This window comes from Aethalodelphis obliquidens, unplaced genomic scaffold, assembly GCF_003676395.1.
Source record: "Aethalodelphis obliquidens isolate GAN/ISIS:26980383/991018 unplaced genomic scaffold, ASM367639v1 scaffold23, whole genome shotgun sequence".
Lineage (NCBI taxonomy): Eukaryota > Metazoa > Chordata > Mammalia > Artiodactyla > Delphinidae > Aethalodelphis > Aethalodelphis obliquidens.
In genome coordinates this window covers 14,904,136-14,927,667 of record NW_020837967.1, presented here as the reverse complement: position 1 = coordinate 14,927,667, position 23,532 = coordinate 14,904,136, and the positions used below count along the sequence as shown (strand labels likewise).

The window sequence follows — 23,532 nt, the reverse complement described above, 5'->3', positions numbered from 1 at the left end:
GGTCAGAATAAGAAGATTGAGTTTAATTTTCTTAAGCAGGGGAAGGCTATCAAAGTCCTCCATAGTGGGGTAGTGGTACAACCTGAGTTTTAGTAAGATACCTCTAGGAACAATGGGAATGATAGATGAAAATGACAAAAGATTTGGAGACGCAGTCATTTTAGGAAATGTTTATTATCTGTATTTTGTGGGACGCTTGTTCAGAAGTATAATGATTTTATTTTTATTTCATGTTTTAAAAGATTCCCAAATGTATCATAAAGGAATTTCGTTAAAATTTCTAAAACACATATTCTAGAAAAAAATGTACCACATGGACAGTTTGTCATCAATATTTGTCAGTTTTGAAAAGTACCAAGAACATTTTCCCTGAAATTTTATGTCATCACCACTTAAAAGTTGGTTTCTCCTATTTGTTATAAATTGCTTTAAAAAGTACATTAAAAATTTTTTATCATAATTGATCATATGATTCATCCATTTCTATAGTTCAGTACAATATTATACATATTTAATTTTAACATAGTGATTATAATTTAGTAGTGGTTTTCACAAGTTATTTTCAAAAATGGTTATAGATTTTAGATAGACAAAGCCTTAAATACTGGTGATCTTTTCAGTTAATTGCTGTATCTTAGTTTTTTTGTTTTTTTTAAGGAATTGAATACAACAAGCATTTATCAAGAGGATTTTATGGGTCAGGTACTTGTCAAGGACTCTGCAGTGTGTGAGATCTTACCCTCCTTACACGCTAATATGTTTGCTTGTTACTGTTTCATGGCTGTTGGCAGACGACATGACTCCTGGGTCAGAGACAAAGGGCTTCATCATGGCAAAAGCAGTATTAGTGATTCATGTTTATTTGCATTGATTCCCCATGCCCCCTAAGTTCCATGAGGATGTCACAAAAGACCTACCATGGATGCCTATACAGTAGTGAGTTGTATTCAAGGAGAGGATCCCTGAGCTTGGGGGGTTCACCACTTCTGCAGTAAGGAGTAGCAAGCGTGCTTCGTGGCAGGGGAAAGACATTGCCTCATCCCACTGCAAACGCAACTCGGGAATGGCCCAAGGAAAGAGTGATCAGGGCCTTTGTATTCTTGGCATGCCCAGAAAGAACGTGCAGGGACGCTTGGGCCAATGGAGATTGCCTCTCCCAAAGGTACTGTGTTAGTGAGAAAAAAATAGCCTCCTAAAATGAAGTAGGCCAAGTCTAAACTACAGTTTTTTGTGGGAAAACACTAGAAATTTTCATTGAAATTGAGATGTACAGCATCACGGATGCTCCCTCTGCTTTGAATAATGCTGCTGACTAGGTCTGTCATCAGTATAATATTGATGGGTGTGTGGAAGGTTAGTTGAAAATTTAGTGGGATTAGTTGAAAATCATTACAGTGTAGTGAATATCAAAATCTAAAAAAATTTAAATTTAGCCTTTCTTGGTTGAATATTGCTATGCTTTTATAGTTTTCTCTGTATATGATTTGAAAAACTGTGATATTTTCAAAACATAGTGGTGATAGCAACAACCACTGTCACAGCCCCAAAAATGGATAACATTTCGTGAAGGCTTACTGTGTGATATACACCATTCAAAGTACTTCTCAACTCACTATCCTGACAATAACTCTATGAAATAGGTACTATTTATTTTGCATAAGAGGAAACTAAGGCACAGAAAGGGTAAGTAATTTACATAATGTCACATCGAATATTGGTTAGGATGCTTTCAGCTACAGTTGACAGAAACTCTGACAAATTGTTGATTTATTATATGACATTCCAGGAAGACCGGAAGTGTGATGGGTTTCAGAGTTGAGTCAATGGCTAAACAAAGTCAGCAGTCGAAATTATTTCCATCTTTTTTTTTTTTTTTTTTTTGCGGTACGCGGGCCTCTCACTGTTGTGGCCTCTCCGGTTGCGGAGCACAGGCTCCGGACGCGCAGGCTCAGCGGCCATGGCCCACAGGCCCAGCCGCTCCACGGCATGTGGGATCCCCCCAGACCGGGGCACGAACCCGCGTCCCCTGCATTGGCAGGCGGACTCTCAACCACTGCGCCACCGGGGAAGCCCTATTTCCATCTTTTTAAAAGCTCGTCATCTGTGTGCTGGCTCTGCCCTCTGGCTGGCCCCTCTTGTGGTCACCAGATGACTGTGCCAGTTCCTGGCCTCATTTCCACACGTGGCAATGTCCAGAGTCATAGAGGAAGCCTCTCCCTGGTGCTTCTGTGTCAAAAGCTTTCCCACAAGCCCCCGACAGATCTTTTCTCCCATCACACTCACCAGAACTGAGTCCCACACCCACCCCTAAAATATCTGACCAGAAGAATGGGATCACTGTGGTGGGCTGAGACCAGACGAGGGTTACCCTTGATACTGGGAATATGATCACCCTCCCCTGAGTTCCATGGGAGATAAATCTGAGGCTCTGCCAGCGGTAAAAAGAGAGGGCTTGCCCTGGGGTGCCCCCCATCACGGTTTGCCCGACCTGGTCAGCAGACAAGTGAGGGGTAGAAACACAGACACTCTGTCTACAGAGCCTGCGCTGAAGAGTCTGGGAATTCTACTTGAGCTTTCACGGCTCTCTTTTTTCACCTGACATTTTAGAAACCAATAGCTGTGGTAAGTTTGGTCAAATTGACAGAGTACATCCAGAAAACTGGCCTTCTTGTTACAGTTTGAGATGCCCGTAGTTAAAAGTCTGTAGGAGGACATTACAAATACTTGCTCCTAGTTAGATTTTTGGGGGGGAATTCTGTTTAAAATCAAATACAGTACAGTGGTGTGATTATCTTAAAGAAGAAGTTCTCAAATGTTTTGGTTTCAGGACCTCTTTACAGTCTTAAAAATTATAGGGTCCCTCAAAGAGCTTTAGTTTATGTTATATTTATTCAGAGTTACCACATTAGAAATTTTAAAGGAGAGACGTTTAAAATAACGATAAACCAATTCTGTGTTAGCATAAATAATGTATTTTGAAGAAAAACAAACTCTATTTTTCAAAACAAAAACTTTAATGAGAATAGTGTCATTGCTTTACATTTTTGCAAGTTCTCTCAATGCCTGGCTTAATGGAACATAGCTGAATTCTCCTGTCGGCCTCTGCATTCAGTCTGTCATCCAGTCACATAACCTGTAGCCTCTGGAAAACTCCACTGAACACTTGTGAGAGAATGATGATGGAGAAGGCAAATAGAATTTTAATATTGTTAGGAAAATAATTTTGACCTGTGGATTCCCTGAAAGAGTGTCCTGGAACCTCCAGGGGTTCCTCAGACCACACTTTGAGAACCTCTATCTAAAAGTAATTTTGCTTGCTATGCCCGTGCATAATTTATAATGGCTTCAAGCAGAAGCACACATAAAACGCAAGTAAGATATTAAAAGTAGGCTCATAAATTGGTCATGTCTCGGAAAATGGAAATAAGATGTGTATCAGTGGAGCCATGTGCTCGTGTCCAGAGAATCTGATAGTCCAGCAGAGTCCTGGGGAAAACCCCTAGTCATGAGCAGATAATTCAGTGGTTTCCTCACTTCACCAGTCCTTTGAATCTGTAAAATATGATTTGCATGAAATATGCTCCCTAAATATATTTTTAAGGAAATATCTACTATATAAACCACAGTTAATCTCTCCTTCCTCCCTTTTTTTTCTTTTTCAGATTTAACATTTCAGATGATTTGAAGGTTGGCTTTTTCAGCACAGACCATGCTACTCAAACGGATTCCAGTGAGATTTTGCCATTAAAAGAGTTGAGTTCATCTACACAAAAGCTAGTGCAGGTAAATCTGGATTTATTTTGAAACTTCTGAGATAATTTGTGGGTACTGTTTGCCTTTATGTCTTTCCTTGACAGAAGTGAAATGATTAGCATTTTAAAAATATTAATATCTTTTACACACTGAGTTGGATGATAGGTGTGTTTTTAAAATTATTAGTATAGGGGCTTCCCTGGTGGCGCAGTGGTTGAGAGTCCGACTGCCGATGCAGGGGACGCGAGTTCGTGCCCTGGTCTGGGAGGATCCCACATGCCGCGGAGCGGCTGGGCCCGTGAGCCGTGGCTGCTGAGCCTGTGCGTCCGGAGCCTGTGCTCCGCAGCGGGAGAGGCTACAAGCAGTGAGAGGCCCGCGTACCGCAAAGTAAAATAAAATAAAATTATTAGTATAAACTACTACTTCATTTGTGTCATATTTATGTCATGCTCATATATGTTAACTTGTTTAGTGAAATGTTTTCTTACTCTCTTTGGAATTCTTTTGACATCTGTGAACATTTACTATTTACGATATTTTAAAAAATTACAAAATATTTTTGGCATATAGAAAAATGTCAAGAATAATATACAGTAGTGAATAACTGTGTCACCCATGGTCAGGGAGGAAGAAATTTTCCTCTGTCCCTCTAGGTTCTTCTGGCTGGTCTAAGAATTAAATTGACATGAGACAGATTAACAGGAGAAAATCCAACAAAAATTTAATAGCATATATGTGGGAGAGACCCAGGAAAACTGAGTAACTTGCCAAAATAGCCAAAGCTCTCACCTTCAGCCAAAGACAAAAGAGGATGTTGAGGATAGTGGTTTGGGACTTCGTAGGAGAGGAAGACAATTCACATGAAGAAGGAAAAGCAAATATTTGGTAAACAAATGTTTGCAGGGCCATGCAGAGACAGTGGGACACAGAGACGAATTTTAGCTGACTTTGCTAGGTTCCTCCCAGTCTACACAGCTAGTGCATATTATACTATAGTTATCTATGGTGCTAGCTCCCTTCCTGGAACAGGTCCGCTATCTGCATTCTTCTAGGAAGTTATGGGGAAGGTCAAAGTTTCTTCCTGAGTCTTTGGGGCCTTAAAAATAATCAGCCTAAATAAATCCTCATGCCAAAGAGACGCAATTTGAGGTGGCAGATTTTGCTCCCCTGTACTACCATACAGCTTTTTCAGATCTCCGTATTCTATCATATTTCCTTTGGGGCTTTAAAAAAATTTTTTTTTAATTTTATTGAAGTATAATTGATTTACAATGATGTGTTTATTTCTCTGTACAGCAAAGCTTTGGGGCCTTTTCGATTGTAAAGAAACAGAACATTTCATACACATTAGATATCAAGAGTTATTATTAAAAGTCCTAATCAATAAAACTGTGACATAGGGTGGCATACTACTACAAATACTTCAGGTTGCTTTGCTTCTGTTTTTTCACTTAACAACATAACTTGGAAATCATTTATGTACGTTGGTACGTAAAGAGATTCCTCATCTATTTTACAAGTACATTGTATCACAAACTGGCATCATTTATTTAGCTATCCTCCTACTGATGGACATCATTTTGGTTGTTTCACATCTTTTACTGCAATGAATAATTCTGTACATACTCACATGCCAGTAAAACTGGGATGTAAATTCTTAAAAGTGAAATGTCTGAGTCAGAGGATGCATGCATTAGTCATTGTGAGGGATGTTGCCAAGTTGCCCTGCATAGAAATTATACCAATTTACACTCCCACTTTTGAGGATGTCTCTTTTCCCACTTACGTCCCAATTTATTGTCTTCTTTTATGCCTTCAGAAAAGTGTTATAACTTTATTCCTTTGCAACTAGCGTCTAAATGAGTAAGTTCCGGTCAGTAGAATTTAGGTGGAAATATTGGGTGGCCGCTTTGGGCAACCTTTAAGGCACAGTTCCGATGCAATGTCTGCCACTTTACCTCTTCCTCATCCTGTCCCTCTTTCCTTCCTCTCTTTCTTTCTTGCCCTCCTCTTTTTACTTCAGTGCCTAGACCAGGGATGCTACCAGTTACACCATGATTTTGAGGTATACAGAAGACTAAGGAGATAGAAGGATCTTGGGTCATTTTCACCACCTAGTGAAAGAGAAGTAAACCTACCTCTCTTTTATGCTTCTGTTATTTGGATTTTTTAATATAGTTGAACCAAAATCTGATGCAATATGCTTAAATCAGATTAAGGATGTTTATTTCAAATTAGTGAGAGACATTTTTTTAAAAAAAATCATGAATGGCTGGATTTGAATGCTTTTCATGGATCTGTTGAGATGGTCATACAGTCATATGGTTTTTCTCCTTTATCTGATGATGTGAAGAAATTCGAGTTTTTGATAGTAAACCTGGAACGAACCCAACTGGACTATAATATTTCCTTTTGCATTGCATTATTTGCTGTTAATTTACTAAGGATTGTTTTCCATCTATGTTCGTAAGTGAGGTTGTCCTATAATTTTCTTTTCTCCTTATGCTGTTGTTCAGTCTTGGTAGCAAAGTCATAGTATTGTCATAAAGTGAGTTGGGAAGTGTTCCCTAGTCTATTCTCTGGAATTACTGGCTTGAGATTGGAAGTATCTATTTCTTCAGTGTAAACTTGCATGTAAAACAGTCTGTGCTTATTTTTACTGCTATTGTTTTGTTATGGTTATATTAAGGTTTTCTTAAATCTTCTTGGGTCGGCTTGATGTTATATTTTTCTACAAAATATTCAAATTGTTGGTTATGGTGTTGATTATTGTCTTTGCATATCGTTTTTAGGTCTTTATTGTATCCGTAGTTATATTTCTTTTAAAATTCTTAATATGGTCTTCATACCTCCTCTTTTTTCTTGATGAATCCTGACAGTGTTATCTATTTCATTAATTTTTTTCAGAGACCCTACTTCTGGATTTATTAATCCTTTCTATCGTATCTTTATTTTCTAGTTCATAAATGTCTTTTCTTATCCTTATTAGTTATTTATTTATGTGTTTTTAAAATATTTATTTGTTTATTTTATTTGGTTGCATTGGGTCTTAGTTGCGGCAGGCGGGCTCCTTAGCTGCAGCTCACCAGCTGCTTAGTTGTAGCATGTGGGCTTCTTAGTTGTGGCATGCAAACTCTTAGTTGTGGGATGCATGTGGGACCTAGTTCCCTGACCAGGGATCAAACCCAGGCCCCCTGCATTGGGAGCTCGGAGTCTTATCCACTGCGCCACCAGGGAAGTCCCTCTTATCTTTATTATTTAATTCCTCCTACTATCTTCGGGTTTACTCTGTTTTTCTTTTTCTAATTCCGTGAATTGGATCTGGGTATTAGATGGGATGTCATATAGCTCTATGTACAGACAGTGCAACTATATTGACTTAAGAGGAAGTCTTGGGTTAGAATATCTGGAGTTACAAGTTAGGGCAGTAGCTCCCTGATGTCATCTGTGTACCAGATTCATTTTATCTTTTCACAGGTCCATCATTAGTGCATGGATTTTGCTATCATATTTCTGACTTCCCAGTAACAAGATGGCTGCTCCATTTCCAGCCTCCATCTGCATTTCACAGAGGAAGGAGAATAGGGGAGAAGTGGAATGGAGTGGTGGTAGCTCTACTAAAAAAGCAAAAACTTTCCATCGAAAACCCCAAAGTATTTATTGTTGGCCTTAACTACATCACATGACCCCTTTAACTGCAAAGGGTTCTGAAGGCGTGAGTATATTGGCGAGGCACATTACTGCCCCGACAAAGTCATGCTTCTCTCAGTAAGGAAGGACCTGTGTGATGGACACGGGGCTCTTAGCTATCCATGCCTACAGGTCATTCATTTTGAGGCTCCCTTCTTTCCTTTCACAAGCATTTAAAGACAGTATAAATGACAATATTTAAGGCAATATAGTCCTACTAATTACTTCTTTAACGTCATCCCACAAATTTTGAGATGTAGGATTTTTATTAGTATTTAGATTCAAGTGCTCCAATTTCCCATTTATTTTGTTGGCCCACTGTTTAATAAGAAGTTGGTTAGATCTCCACGCGTGCTCTTTAGTTACTGTTATGTTGCTGAGTTTTAACTTCAGTGCTTTGTTGTCAGCGGACAGTCTTTGTGAGATGAATTATTTGGTCTTTGTTGCGACTTGTCCTGAGGCTTTGTGTGAGGTCAGTCTTCATTATTGTGCCATGGAAATGAGAAATTAAAAATAACCTGTATTTGTTGAGTGTGTGTATATATATAGATGTATATATATATCCACACACACATGTACATGTGTGTATGTATACATATATGCACATACACATATTGTCCATTTTGTTCAATATTAATATACCTATATTAACATTCTTCGGGACATTGTTTGCCTGGCAAAACTTTCTTATTTCTACACTGACCTCAGTTCTGTGTCATTGTATCTTAGGTATGTCTCTTGTAAACTGATCCATGGGAGTCTTAGGCCAGTAGAAGTTTTTTTGACCATACCAGGATTCCTGTCCCTCCCTTCTTCAGAACAAGCCGTCCATATGGGGCTGGATCTCCTAAAGGCAAAGTCATTTCATCTTGTCCCTGGAATTTAAGGAATTCTTTAAGCTTTCACTTGCTCTAGAATTTTTTTTCGTATTTCTCAAAATAGTAACCTTCATAAGTTGACAACATGGTATAAAGAAGGAGTATGAGTCAGTCACAACTCTGTTCAAATCTGGACCTTCCGCTTACCGGCCACGTAATGTTGGACTAGTTAGTCACTTAACCTCTCAAAGTCTTGATATCCTCAACTGCAAAATAAAACCTCCCACATAGTATCAGGATGCTAAAACCAAGCTTCTTCCCAGGGTGCTAGTAGCCAGGTATCAAATTCCAAAGCGAGTGTAAGATCCCATTTGCAGAATTTACGAAGAGAATGTTACACATCAGATCAATGACTCTTAGCTCTTTAATCAGACCAAGGATAATAAAAACGGGGATCAGGAGGTGAAGGGGAAAAATTGCCGAAGCAGTTTCTTTAGGAAACACTGTTGCCATGCTCTTTCTGGGGGAGGGGTAGCGGAAGGGCTCTTCCTCAGCTCAAAGCCGGTAAGGCAGGCTTCTGTGGAACTTGAAATGTGTTTGCTGCTATTGGAAGACTCAGAGGACCGGCGCCGATTCATGTGCAAGGAAGCTAACGTGGGCTGGGGCAAGAAGGGGGAGCGGCTGAGCTGGGATCAGTCTGCACTGCCAGAGTTGCTGGGGTGAGGGTTGTGTGATTGTTTCTTGTGGACCACATGTGGCCTCTAAGAAAAAGAGAGAGAGCGCCAGCTTGGGGTCATTCTGGGTCCTCTCCAGTTGACGGATTGAGAAGGACAGAGGGCCCCCAACAGAGGGGAGAAGAAAGGGTGAAACTCTAGATTCATAGGGCCCGAGGGCGGAGTAGCAATGACCACCTGGAGTAGAGAAGCAGCTGCTTGTCCCTGTGCATCCACAGGAGAGAGGGTACCTGCAGCGGGAACCTCTAGAGAAGCTGTGTTGGTGCCCGAGGGAAGAAGGGTCGTTCTCCTGTCCTACCAGACCAGGGTGAAGCCCCCCGCCAGGTAGGAACAGCCGTGTCCCTTTATCCCTTCTGCCTTGTCTGTGGTGGAGAAGCAACTGGGGTGTGGGGGGAGGAGGTAAGAGGGGAGAGAGCTCAAGAGTGAATCCCACTCTTTTGCTTAAAGATGTGCAGCTGCCAGCTACTGCCCTTGGCCTGGAGTGCAGGGAGCAGCCTTACCTATGAATGAAGTTGGAAGTGTCACATTTCTAAATGCTACTTTCGGGCTGTGTTTTGAGTGATGATGGGACTTTCTGTTCCCAAGAATGAGTAGGAATTGCTTACAGTTTCCATTCAGGGCGAGGGAAGATTACCTAGTGAATACATTTTATTTTTTATTTTACTTTTTGAATTAAATATTTATTTATTTTGGGCTGCATTGGGTCTTAGTTGCGGTGCGTGGGCTTCTCTCTAGTTGTGGCTCGGGCTCCAGAGTGCATGGGTTCTGTAGTTGTGGTGCACGGGCCTAGCTGCCCCGTGGCATGTGGGATCTTAGTTCCCCGACCAGGGATGGAACTCACGTCCCCTGCATTGTAAGGCGGATTCTTAACCATTGAACCACCAGGGAAGTCCTAGTGAATACATTTTAAATAGACAGTGGGAGACAAAAATACATTGAGTTTGGATGATACCAACCAGTTCTTAGTCAACACATTGGTTATATATTTAAGTGCTTGGCTAGTAAATTCACAACAAATGTTGATTCTTGCCCATTTTTCCTGATCTGAAAATCACATATTGAAAATTATTTTTTCAAACGTTTTTTGATTCATGGCAAAGGATAACTTACTCTGTATGGGAGGAAACTGCTGGGAACCTCCTCTCCCTTCGTCCATCAGCATGTATTAGTTTGGCAGATTAACTGGAATCCCCAGTGTACATGACTTTGGAGAGGTAATCTTCAATTCAGGACAAGCCCCTGACCAGGTGCCCAAGTGATCTGCCCAGACCAGGCCAGGTGCTAGAATCTTTACACAGAGGGCCCTTAACTCTCTACAATAATGTATGTTTTTCCATTTTTAGATTATTAAATCTCTTCAGGTGGATTTTGGGTTCCTCAAACAATTGATTCCACTGAAGTTTGAGGACCGTCTTAGAGAGGAATCTTGCAGACTTTTCACTTCTCTACATGACAGGATCCTGACAATCGAAAAACGTTACCAACAGGTAGAAGTTCTCTCATTTCCTCTTTTTCGTATGTGGATTAATTTTATGTTTAGATGTGTAGATACTACAGTTTTTAGCTTAGCAACTTGTGAGGGCAATTTAATTTGTATGTGTTGTGTATCATGTGATGACTACATAAAGCTGTATGGTACCTATAGCTTTACTATGTGCAGAAACTTTTGTGAGTACCCTGTGTATGAACTCATTTAAGGCTCATGACTAACCTGACAAAGTAGGTACAATTATTATACCCCTTTTACAGATGAGGAAACCAAGGCACAGAAAGGTTAATTCACTTGCTCAAGGTCACCATTTAAAAAACCATCAGGGTTTAGGTTCCAGACCAGAGAGTTTAATGCTTGAATTTCAGCCCTTAACTACAGTTTTATATGACTTGTGTTTTAATGGCTCCGTAGGAGCCAAAGACATGAAAACTCTGCTGCTCTGAGGAATTTCCTAAAATCTTTGATCAGGTTAGCATATTTATCTGTCATTAAGAACAGGCATCAGTGTTATTTTTATGTTATAAAACAAAACACCCACGTGTTGTTGACCCTACCATTCAAAGTACCTTTTAATGCATTTCCTCTTTAAATCCCTCAACAATCCCTAAGTGGAAATCCTCTCATCCCTGCTCTGCAGATAAGGAAACTGAGCCACCAAGGTTAAGTCACTTGCTTAAAGTCAGACAGATAGTAAGTGGCACAGTAACATTGAAATCCAATTCTGTCTGACTCTAAAGCCCATTGGTGGTTTACATTCCATGCTAGAATCAAAATTGATATCAGAATCAAGAGTATTTTTTAACATCTTTATTGGAGTATAATTGCTTTACAATGTTGTGTTAGTTTCTGCTGTGTAACAGTGAATCAGCTATACATATACATATATCTCCATATCTCCTCCGTCTTGTGTCTCCTTCCCACCCTCCCTATCCCACCCCTCTAGGTGGTCACAAAGCACCGAGCTGATCTCCCTGTGCTACGCGGCTCCTTCCCACTAGCTATCTATTTTATGTTTGGTAGTGTATATATGTCCATGCCACTCTCTCCCTTCGTCCCAGCTTACCCTTCCCCCGTGTCCTCAAGTCCATTCTCTACATCTGCGTCTTTATTCCTGTCCAGCCCCTAGGTTCTTCAGAACTCTTTTTCTTTTTTTTAGATTCCATACAAGAGTATTTTTTAATGTACTATCTTTCATTGTTATCCATAACAGATAGGATCAAATAATTTGATTAATCAGAAAGTGACTCTAGTTTGTGGATTAATGGCCCTAGATTTCTTTCCATGAGCATAATTCATCCAAAAATACCAGGACCAGAAGAGGATGTGAACTCCAAATAGATTTCACTATTTTATTTTATTTTTTAATTAATTTTTATTGGAGTATAGTTGCTTTATAATGTTGTATTAGTTTCTGCTGTGCAGCAAAGTGAATCAGTTATATGTATACATATATCCACTCTTTTAAAGATTTCCTTCCCATTTAGGTCACCACAGAGCACTGAGTAGAGTTCCTTGTGCTATACATTAGGTTCTCATTAGTTATCTATTTTATACATAGTAGTGTATATATGTCAATCCCAATCTCCCAACTTATCCCATCCCCCGATTTCACTATTTTATAAGCAGTTCTAAGACATTAGAAAGACTATGATATGGAAGATGAGAGAAAATGTTCACATCATCTGTATTTATTTTATCCATATGAGCTCTCTATTGCTTTTGGTTCAGTGTAAGTGAAAATGGAATGTGTTGTATTAGCTGTAAGCATAGGGGAAATGATTATAAAGTGAAGTTTTTGAGAGAGCATATGATTTGAATGATGGTTTTATACTGAGCCCCTCCCTTGTAGGTGTGAGAGTTGCATTTGGAAATACATTGTGGTGCTTGTTGTATTTATTTTTCATTTGCAGAATGAGGATACCTTAAGAAAATGCTACAATCAGCAGCTGGCCGATGCCATAGCTACTATCAAAGGAATGTACCAGGTGAGTTTTGAGTGCCATCGTGGGTGAAACCGGCTTGATATCTTGTGAGTGCCCAGGGTGGGGCTCACCGTGGGTTCCCAGTCAGCGATTATAGCTTTGACGGTCTAAGATTGTTCATGCTTACTTTAAACTGACCAAAATAACACTTTATGGTGACAGATAGAACTTTTCAGAAACTGAAAAATTCCAGTCTGGTATCTAGTCCACCTGGGCAAGCGATGCAGTATTCCAGAGTTTGTTTGGTGAGCATGCGGTTCGATAGAAGGAGGTCAGGGAGTCTCAAGAGAAGCTTCATCAGGTGTGTAGTAAATCCCAGGGAACAGTCTCAGATCCTCAATGGAGTAACTTTTCTAACGATGGGGACGCGATCTATCTTCCAGACACCATGCTTCCTTCTCTTGATCATTTCCAGTCATTATTTTTTCATCTTAGCGAGGACCTTGTGATTCTTTTAGTATTTATAACTATAATCTTGTCTTTCATTGCAGTATATTTCCATAAAGCAATATTGCTTTCTTTACAGCAAATCGTGCTTTGATTGCATACCTCTTTTTCACGGTACTGAACACCTTTGATTTAATTATGTGATTGCTTGTTACATGTCTCTGTTTTGTACTGGACTGTAAGCCTTACAAGGGTAGGGACGCTTGTCTTGCGCACCGCCATGCCCTGCCTCTTAGCGCTGTGCCTGGTACACAATGAGCAATCAGCTAATAATTGCTAAGTGAATGGAGGTTGCCTGAACTTGTGGCAGATACTGGTGGTTCCACTGTCATTCTTCCCCTTCCTTTTTTTATTAGCAGAAGCACTTCTTACTATGAAGCCAAAATGCTAGATCCTTTCTCAGCTTCTTTTCCAGCTATGGCATGAACAAGGGCAAGTTCAGGTCCAATGTGACCTGAAAGTAAGTTAACTGTGAGGTTTAGAAAGGAGTTTCTTCTTCTTTTTGGCTGTGCCTTGCAGCATGTGGGATCTTACTTCCCCTACCAGGGATCGAACCCCTGCCCCCTGCAGTGGAAGCTCGGAGTCTTAACCACTGGACCGCCGGGGAAGTCCCTATTCTTTTTTTTTTTTTAATTAAAAGAGACTCAAGGGAAAATATACCCCTCTTTTTCTTTGTTTGACATTATTATGTCTCCTTCTGATGCTTGGAATTGCTGCAACCAACCTAAAAGCAAGGAGTGGGATACTTAGGATGTGCTAAGGGTAGCAGACTAGAAAAACAGAAAGCACTGGGGTCCTTGATGACATCACCGAGCAACTAACTAACTCTGGACTTGCCCTGCCTCTGGCGCTTTTATGTCATGAGACAAAAACCCCCTTAGAATTTAAGCCACTGTTAATTGCCTGTTCAGTTACCTGTGGCTAAAAATATCCCAGAAGCTATTGCCCTGTCAACAGCCTCTGTGACTCTGGGCCAAGTTGTGTTTCCAAAGGTGACCCTGACACTGTCTCCCACTCACCTGCTCTTCCGCAAGGTTACCTTGCTTCTTCCTCACCCAGAGGTGGAGCCTAATTCCCCATCCCTGGATCTGACTGAGGGGCCTCCGTGACTTGGTCATAAAGACAGAATGTGACGCTGCACGACTTCGAAGGCAGGGACAAAATAAGCCTTGCAACTACATCCTATGCTCTCGGGATGTTTGCTCTCGGGATTCTCGCCTTCCGAATCCAGCTGCCATGCTGTTAGGAGCCCAAGCCATTTGGAGAGTCTGCATGTGGGTACTGGGGCCATTGGCCCAACTGAGCCCAGCCTTCAAGTCATCCAGCCCCCAGGCATTTAGTCTTGCCATCTGGGGTCCTGGCAAGGAGCAGGAGTGTGCCATCCTGCTACTCCTGTCCTAATTCCTTAGTGAGTGACCATGAGAAATAGTTGTTTTATGCCACTAAGTTTGGGGAGCTGTGTTATGCAGCAATAACTAGATAGCTGGAACGGTATCCTTACGCTCACGTCAGTAAGGGATTTAATTGCATTTGTTGGATAAATTACTTCCCTAGTGGTTCTGCCAGCACACTATAGCATCATGGTTAGGAGTTAGCATAGTGTATGTTTTAATACAAGGACTTGGGAGTCAAACTACTGCTTTCGAATCCTGGCTCTGCCACTTAATTGCGTGTGACCTTGGGCAAAATACTCACCCTCTCTGCCTCAGTTTCTTCATCTGTCCGATGAGGATCATATTAGTACCCAGCTCATAGGCCTGTTTTGAGGATGAAATGAACTGATGCTGATGAAGCAGTTACAACAGTGTTGGGCACATGATAAGTGCAGTCTAAATGTTTGTGAAACATATAAGCTCTTATACAAATTCATGACACTCCTTGGTGTTGGTGTCTTTTTCTGGCCCTTTATTATCCCGTGTTAGTGTTTAGGCTTACAGTTTTCTGTCCACTGACCACAGATTTCAGATATAGTAAAGTGCCCTGAAGATATCTGTAATCCTTATCAATTTGTATTATGTTGAGGCATATGAAATTGCCATTTGCTCTTACAGTTCTGTTCTGAACATTCTTGTACCGTCTCAGGTACACATGTGCAAGAGTGCTTTTAAAGTATGTTTGTAAGAGTGGAATGGAGAGTATGTGGATTTTCATATTTATTATCTAAGGCCAAGAGCCTTCCAAACTGATCATAATATGAAAATATTTGTTACTCTTCTTCGTCGAGACTTGATATTGTCAGATGTTTAAATGTTTGTTGATCTCATGGACATGAAACTATTTCATTTTGTCTGATTTGTGTTTCCCTTGTTATTAATACGGTTAACCCTTTTAAAAATATGTGTATTGGGGCTTCCCTGGTGGCGCAGTGGTTGAGAGTCTGCCTGCCGATGCAGGGGACACAGGTTTGTGCCCCGGTCTGGGAAGATCCCACATGCCACGGAGCGGCTGGGCCTGTGAGCCACGGCCGCTAAGTCTGAGCATCCGGAGCCTGTGCGCCGCAATGGGAGAGGCCACGACAGTGAGAGGCCCACGTACCGCAAAAAAAAAAAAAAAAAATGTGTATCGGCCATTCAGTTTTCGTGTTCTGTGACATGCCTGTTCAAATTCATTGTTTATTGTGTTATTTGTTTTCTTTTCGGTTAATAAGAGTATTTTAAAAAACATATTTTGGATACTCATCTTTTGTTTGTAAAAAACATATTTTGGATACTCATCTTTTGTTTCTTCCTTAAGACACGTTGCACATGTCTTCTCTTGGTTTTCTGTTCACTCTTTTTTTAAAATTTTTAAATTTTTTTGGCTGCATTGGGTCTTCGTTGCTGCGCACAGGCTTTCTGTAGTTGTGGCTTCTCTTCTTGCGGAGCATGGGCCCTAGAGCACGTGGGATTCAGTAGTTGCTGCATGTGGGCTCAGTAGTTGTGGTGCACGGGCTTAGTTGCTCCGCGGCATGTGGGATCTTCCTGGCCTAGTGCTCGAACCCGTGTCCCCTGCATTGGCAGGCGGATTCTTAACCACTGTGCCACCAGGGAAGTCCCCTGTTTACTCTTCTTACAGTGTTCTTTAATAAACCAAAGTGGTTTTTTTACATTAATGTAGTCAAACTCCTATATTTTCCTCATGGTTTCCACGTTCTGTGTTTTGTTTTAAAAAATGCTGCTATATCTTAAAGTCTTCTAAGATTTTTATATTATTGTCTTTTACATACATACAGGTCTTTAATCCACTGGGACTGATTTTTAGTATTGATGTGAAGGAGGGATTAATTTTTTCCCCATAATGATCCCCCAGGTTCTCAAGTTAATAACAGAAGATAATGTGTCATGTCAGAACTCCATGTATGTGTGTAGGTCAGATTTGGGGTATTTTGTTCTGTTCCATTCGTTAGATTATCTGTCCTTGTGGGAAATCCTACTAAAATTAATGTTACCCCAAAACTGGGTTTGCCTCTTGGTGGGTGTTGAGCCAAAAGACACAACCAAGCCGAAGACTGGGAGAAGGAAGGACTTATTACTTGCAGCAAGTAAGGGGAACACTGGGGATCTCTCACAGAGCAATGTCTCCCCAAACAGCAAAATTGGGGACGTTTAAACTAAGGGTTCATGCATATTCATAAAGGGACTTGGGCAGAGGAGAATTCAGCACAGAATTGGGGCAAAGGTTGACAGAGTCCTGGCTTTGGTTGACTGAAGTCAAGAGGGTCAACATCATTCTGTCCTCCACCTGGGTGGGGGCCTTAGTTCCTGCAGAACTGAAGACAGGTGTCAGATGGTTATGTACATCCCTTGAGGAGGAACTAGGACTCTGTTTTCTCGCTGAACTATTGTTTCTTTACTGCTCTTCCTTTGTTCCTTCATTTCCCTCACTTCCCTTTAGATCCTTAATTACTGGGCAAGCATTGTGGCCAGGCTTAGATCACAAAGTGGCTTAAGCCATGCCTGGGTCTCTTTCTCCCGGGACCCCCTACCCCATCTGCTTACATTAATACTTAATTGTAGGTGTTTGGTAAGATAAATTGTCTCATTTTCTTTTTTCAGGATGGCTTAAATATTCATGGCTCGTTCTTTGTTCTTCCATATACATTTTAAAATAAATCTATGTGGGGGGGGAGATATTTTCTTCTACCATTCTAGGTTCTTCTGGCTGCTCTGAGAATTCAGTTGACATGAGACAGATTAACAAGAGAAAACAAAAGTTTAATAACATGTACACATGGGAGAGGCCCAGGAAAACTGAGTAACTTGCCAAAATGGCTGAAACCCTCACCTTAAATACCATCTTCTTCTAGAGACAAAAGAGGATGTTGGGGGTATGGTTTGGGACCTCAAGGGGGAGGAAGGAAATAGAGATGGAAAAGCAAATGTTTGGTAAACAAATGTTTGCTGGGTCCTGCAGAGACAATGGGATACAGAGTGGACGCTAATCTATAGGCCCTGCCAAGTTTCTCCCAGCACACCTAGTCCATATTCTTTACAGATATCTCTAGTGATAGCTCCATTCTGGAGACAGGCCCTCTATCTAAATTCTTTAAGCAGCTAAGGGGGAGGTAACAAGAAAAGCTTTCTGAGTTTTCTGTTTCTTAAAAATAATCAGCCCAATTAATCCTCATGCCAAAGAGACACATTTGGGGATGGCAAATTTTGCTGTCCTACAATTTTACACCATTTCTTCATTCATCTCTGCCAGCTGCACTGTTGGGGCATCTAGCAAATTGTTAAGTAAAAGTGATGACAGCAAGCATCCTTATTTTATATCAATACTGAATACAGTATTTCAACATTACACATAATACTTGCTGTAGATATTTCTTTTGCAAAGAGACATTTGAAAAAATCATGAATGAATTTTAATTTTGTAAAATGTGGGGGTTTTGCATGTATTGAGAGGCCATATGATTTTTTCCCCCTTAATCTATTAGTGTGGTGAAATTAATTAGCTGATTTTTAAAAATGTGAAATCAACCTTACTTTCTTTGTATAAGCCCAACTTGGTCATGATGTGTTTTTTTGTTTGTTTCTTTTTAAAATTTGTTCCTGAACTTAGTGTGTTAATCTTTTGCTTAGGATATTTTAAACCTGTGAACATCAGTGTGGTGAGCTATACTTCTCCTTTTTTTGCGGTACGCAGGCCTCTCAGTGTTGTGGCCTCTCCCATTGCGGAGCACAGGCTCCGGACGCGCAGGCTCAGCGGCCATGGCTCACGGGCCCAGCTGCTCCGCGGCATGTGGGATCTTCCCGGACCGGGGCACGAACCCGTGACCCCTGCATCAGCAGGCGGACTCTCAACCACTGTGCCACTAGGGAAGCACCTACTTATCCTTTTTTATACTATTCTTTTTGGGCTTGGGAATCAGGATTATGGTAGCTTCACAAAATGAGCTGGGAAATGTTATCCGCATTTTGTTTCCTAGGAGCATTTGTGTAAAATTAGAACTTTTTCTTCCTTAAATATTTAGAACAGCCAGGGAAGCCACCTGGGCCTAGAGGAGTTGATTGATTGATTGACATATTTTGAACTCCCAATTTCCTTACTGATTATGAGACTATTTGGGTTTTGTATTCCTTTCGAGTCAGATATAGTGAAATATTTGTCTAGGGCCTTTATTTCCTTTAAACTCAAAAATGTGTTGGAATAAAGGCTTAATATATATCTCATTACTCTCGTGTATTTTAATCCTATATTTTAAAACCCCACTGCATATTTTTATTACTATTTTATCCATTTTCATTGAGTTTTAAAATATCACTTATCACGTTTTTTATGACTAGGAGTTCTATGCTTGGTTGGTTTGGTTATTTTTTAATGGCTCTGGCTCTTTGCCCGTAACTTGTCCTGTTATTTCTATAAATATATTTCAGTGTACTTGATTGATCTTCCATGTTTCATAATTTCCATGTCTTTCATCTTTGAGGGTCTAATAAGTACTGGCTGTCGCTCGTGATATGTCCTTTACTTTCGGGTTTCATGATTTTTGACTGTGAACTCATATTTCTGCAGAAACTCTTTGAGGCCTGGAATAGAGGTGAGTCTCTGTAGAGAAGATTTCTGTTTGCTTCTGTGAGACTCCTGGGTCTGTGACAGCTTTAACCTAATTCTCAGCTTGAGGCATTTTAGACCACCCAGATGTATGAATGTGGGCCATCTCATGCTTATAAAACTCAGAAGAGACTTTTCTCCACCTCTACACTTTGAGCCAAGTTTCCAGACAGGAGGCAATTTCACTTTTACTGGGATGGGAGGAGGTACAGGGTTCAAGGTGGTTACTTCTAGTTGCTTCTTACGCTGAAGAGATGGCCCTTTGGTGTCTCAACCTTCATGGGGTGGTCTCCTATTATTTGGAATCACCACTTTGAGGAGGACCTGTGTGATGCCTTTTCTCTGTGCCCTGTTAAGAGGTGAAAACCAAAGTTCACATTTACCTGTTTCGCAGTGCCCTGGAGTACGGGCCAGCTCCAGTGTCCTGCGCAAGTCTCTGGATGTCTGCACTCACTTAATTTTGGCTGAACTATTCCTTACTTTGTCAGTTTATAGAAGCCTTTCACCTATCTCTCCAGGATCTTTGTTGTTTACAAAGTAAGTCAGAATAACATGATTTTTTTTTTTGAAACATGCTTTTATAGTCCTTTGTGTCTTTGACAATTTCTGGGTCACTGATAAACTTTTAGTGTGTATTAAATGCTCAAAAAATATGACAGAATAAGTGACTGTCACCCTTTCTATATACTTTTTGTATGTCTAGGAATAGAAAGCCCTGAAAGGGTTAAATGCTTTATATGCATCGGTGTTGCATAAACATGTGCTGGTTAAATATGCTTAGCCAACAGTGTATTAACTGTGGTTCATTGGTTTATCTAATTAAAGAATTATTTTAAAGATATAAAAGTGATTCTTTGAACTTTTGCTTTGGCTTGTTGGCATCGCTTTGATCCATGACCTTAGACAGCCTTCCAGATCCTGGCCACCCAGTTTGTTAAGGCCTAGTCATAAGAAAGAACAGAAGAGTTGAAAAAACAACCCAAGCACACACTTTTGGTTAAGAGGTAACTTTTGGTTAAGTGTAAATGACTCTCTGCTGCCCTCTGGAGACCAGTTCAGGATACAGGTACAAGTGCTTTTTCAGCTACGGAGCAAGGTTTTAAATCTATTTAACTATTAAAACAATTTCATGTGTGATATTATAGTACTTTATTTTCAGATAAAAGAAAAAGTTTTGATAAAAATTACACTTTATTTAGCTTCTTTTGGTCTTGGAAATGTATCAGCTCTGATTCAGATAAGAAAACACACTACCCTAGGTCCCTCAGACACAGAGGGATTTAGGAGCATATAAAATCCTTAGAGAGGACTTCCCTGGTGGTGCAGTGCTTAAGAATCCACCTGCCAGTGCAGGGGACACGGGTTTGAGCCCTGGTCCGGGAAGATCCCACATGCCACGGAGCAACTAAGCTTGTACGCCACAACTACTGAGCCTGCACTCTAGAGCCTGCGTGCCACAACTACTGAAGCCTAAGAGCCACAACAAGAGAAGCCACCACAATGAGAAGCCTGCACACTGCAATGAAGACCCAATACAGCCAAAAAAAAAAAAAAAAAATCCCTTAGAGAGACTGGAGGAATAAAAGTTTGGGAGACTGTCACTAGCTTTCAAATTAATAAGCAGTTTTCCCAACGTCATTTGTTGAATATCTTTTCCTTTTTCATTGATTTACGATGTTTCCCTCATGTTAAATGATAAACTGAGGCATGTTACATTTTTAAGAGTTTACTTGAGCAAAAATAAATAAGTCATGGGGAGATATTGTACGAAATAAGGAATATAGTCAATAAAATTGTAATAATTTTGTATGGTGACAGATGGTAACTTAGACTTACTGTGATGATCACTTGGTAATGTACACAAATATTGAACCACTATGTTGTACACCTGAAACATAATATTGTATGTCAATTATATTTCAATAAAAGGGGGGAGGGATGAGTAAAAAGAACAAATTTTTTTTTTTAAGTTTATTTGAGGGAAAATTGATTCGAGTCAGGCAGCACTAAATCAGAAGTAGTTAGGAGCACTCCAACCAACACAGGAGTCAGGGGAAAAACTTTTAGAGAGAAAAGGTAGAAGCAAAGCAAGGAGGTTATTGGCTGTAGCTTAAGTGTTTGCCTTCTATGGAAAAGCCTCATTGTTTGTGACTGGTTGTCCTTAGGTATTGATTTCTTAACCTTGAGGCATTTACAGGTTCAGGTTGGGGTTTGCTTACATAGGCTGCTAAGGTATTAGAGCCACCTCAGTCTTATGGCCTCCTTGTTTAATCAACACTCATCATACACCAACAATAAGGTTTATCTCAAGGTTATCTCTGCTATTTTGTGGCTATATAAGATTATCTATGCAGTGTTGTAGCTCTCCATTGCTGTTTTGGTATTTAATGTTTTTAGCATTATAATATGTTAATATCTGGTAAGTTTGGGTCTTTTTTCATTAGTTCTCTTTCTCAAAAATGTCTTTGATCTCTTATTTTTCCAGATAAATTTTAAAATGTGTTTACTTCCATTCCAAAACGGCCTCCCTTGGCATTTTTATTAAAATGGAACTGTTTGGAAATTTATTCATGAATTTTGGAAGAAATCTGTATCATTTACAATAATCAGTCTTCCTATCCAAGAATATTTCTTGATTCACTTATGTCTTATTTCATGTATCTCAGTGCAGTTTTATAATTTTATTTATGTGGGTTGTATATCTTTTTCATACAACTAAATTATTCCTAAATATCTTACGTTTTTAGAAGATGAGATAATTTTTGTCATATTTTGAGTATTTTGATATACATGGAAACTGTTGATTTTTAGCAGCTTTATTGAGATATAATTTACACAGCATAAAGTTCATTCATTTAAAGTGTACAGTTCAATGGCTCATAGTATATTTACAGAATTGTGCAGCCATCACTGCATTTGATTTTTTTTTTTTTTGGCCGCATGGCTTCTGGGATCTTAGTTCCCTGACCGGGGATCAAACCTGGGCCCCGGCAGTGAAAGCGTCAAGTCCTAACCACTGGACTGATAGGGAATTACCACCCTAAGCTAATTTTAAAAGAGTTTCATCAACCCCCAAAGAAAGCTTGTACCCATGAGCAGTCATTCCCTATTCTCCCCTCTCCCTTTTCCTCTCCTGTTTCAAATCTCTGGCACCTGCTAAACTCCTGTCGCTGTGGATTTACCTGTTCTGACTATTTCATATAAGTGGGATTGTACAATATGTGCTCTTTCAGTTGACTTCTTTTACTTCAGCATAATGTTTTTGATGTGAAACCACTCATTTTTATAACTACTGTTTCCGACCACTTTGTTGATAGATTTCCAAATGTGGGATTATCAGATCTCATTTTAACAGTTCTTAATTTATTTGTATTTTCTTTTTTTTAAAATTAATTAATTAATTAATTTTGTTGTGCCGGGTCTTAGTTGGGGCCGGCGGGCTCCTTAGTTGTGGCTCACCAGCTCCTTAGTTTTGGCGTGCGAACCCTTAGTCGCGACTTGCATGTGGGATCCAGTTCCTTGACCAGGGATCGAACCCCGGGCCCCCTGCATTGGGAGTGCGGAGCCTTAACCACTGTGCCACCAGGGAAGTCCCATTTGTATTTTCTAAATATTTACATCTACTAACTGAAAATGATAACATGCCTTAAATTCTCAAATGTATATCACTTTTTTACACTAGACAGAAGTTGCAGAATAATATTAAATAGTGCTCAAGAGAGTGATCATTTCCACTGAATTTGAAGGGAGTCCTACCTGTAATTCATCATTAAACATAAGAATGGCTTTTTGTTTGGAAGAGTTTATTGAATCCATTCCTTGTTGGAGCAGCTGGATGGAAGGAGGGTCAGACTAATTAGTCCTTTGAGATGGGCTGATTGTAGAGATGTCATTAACCTACAGCCTTGGTGCATTGGGCAATAAAGTAAAAATAGAATATATATTTATGGGGGGAGGCCAAAACTTCACCAGAAAAGTAGGTCAAAAAAGAGTTACAGTTGGAGGGACTTGAGATGGATGTTAGGTGTACACAGCCAAATGGGGATCAGGGAACCAGAGAAGATTAAGAAAAATCAGGCTAGAATGGATGACACAGAGGTGATCTAACTCCTGAGGTTGGGTTCTTAAGTGCTCCCAGAAAAGCGTTGCGGAGATGAATCAAGTCCCTTTACAGAGGCCCAAGTGGTTTAGACTCTGCCCCTCATTCCTGAATGGGGAAGGACTGGGCGCTTCCTCGCCTTGTCAAGGTAGGGAATCAAATGTGTATCCTAAGGAGGGAACAGAATTGGGGTAGGGACCACAGTTCTTTGGCACTAATGCATTGGGAAAACCTATAACCAGCCTCACACCCCATGTGATGCCTGTAGCTCCTGGCAGAGAAGAGAGTCCTGTGACTTTTATAAAACTGAAGAGTCTGAATTAGACTAAGACATGTGTCTTTGCAGAGGCATCAAGGTGAAGTGCAGATGAAGGCTGGCAGCCTGGTGGAGGTGATTCTCAGTTCAGACCCTTTGGCATGGAACATGGTTTAATTTTGCTTTCAAGTTTGGAATACGCTCACTTCCTGTGTCTTACGTACTGCA

General features: G+C 40.3%; 1 protein-coding gene across 1 annotated transcript in view; it reads left to right on the top strand.

Moving 5' to 3' along the window:
• The window catches only part of CUNH10orf67 (chromosome unknown C10orf67 homolog), a 118,947-nt gene that overhangs the window by 20,319 nt on the left and 75,096 nt on the right, over positions 1–23,532 (top strand). The window contains exons 2-4 of the mRNA XM_027121492.1: positions 3,663–3,783; positions 10,339–10,482; positions 12,398–12,472. Coding sequence (XP_026977293.1) covers positions 3,663–3,783; positions 10,339–10,482; positions 12,398–12,472 — 340 coding nt within the window. The remainder of the gene's footprint in view (positions 1–3,662; positions 3,784–10,338; positions 10,483–12,397; positions 12,473–23,532) is intronic.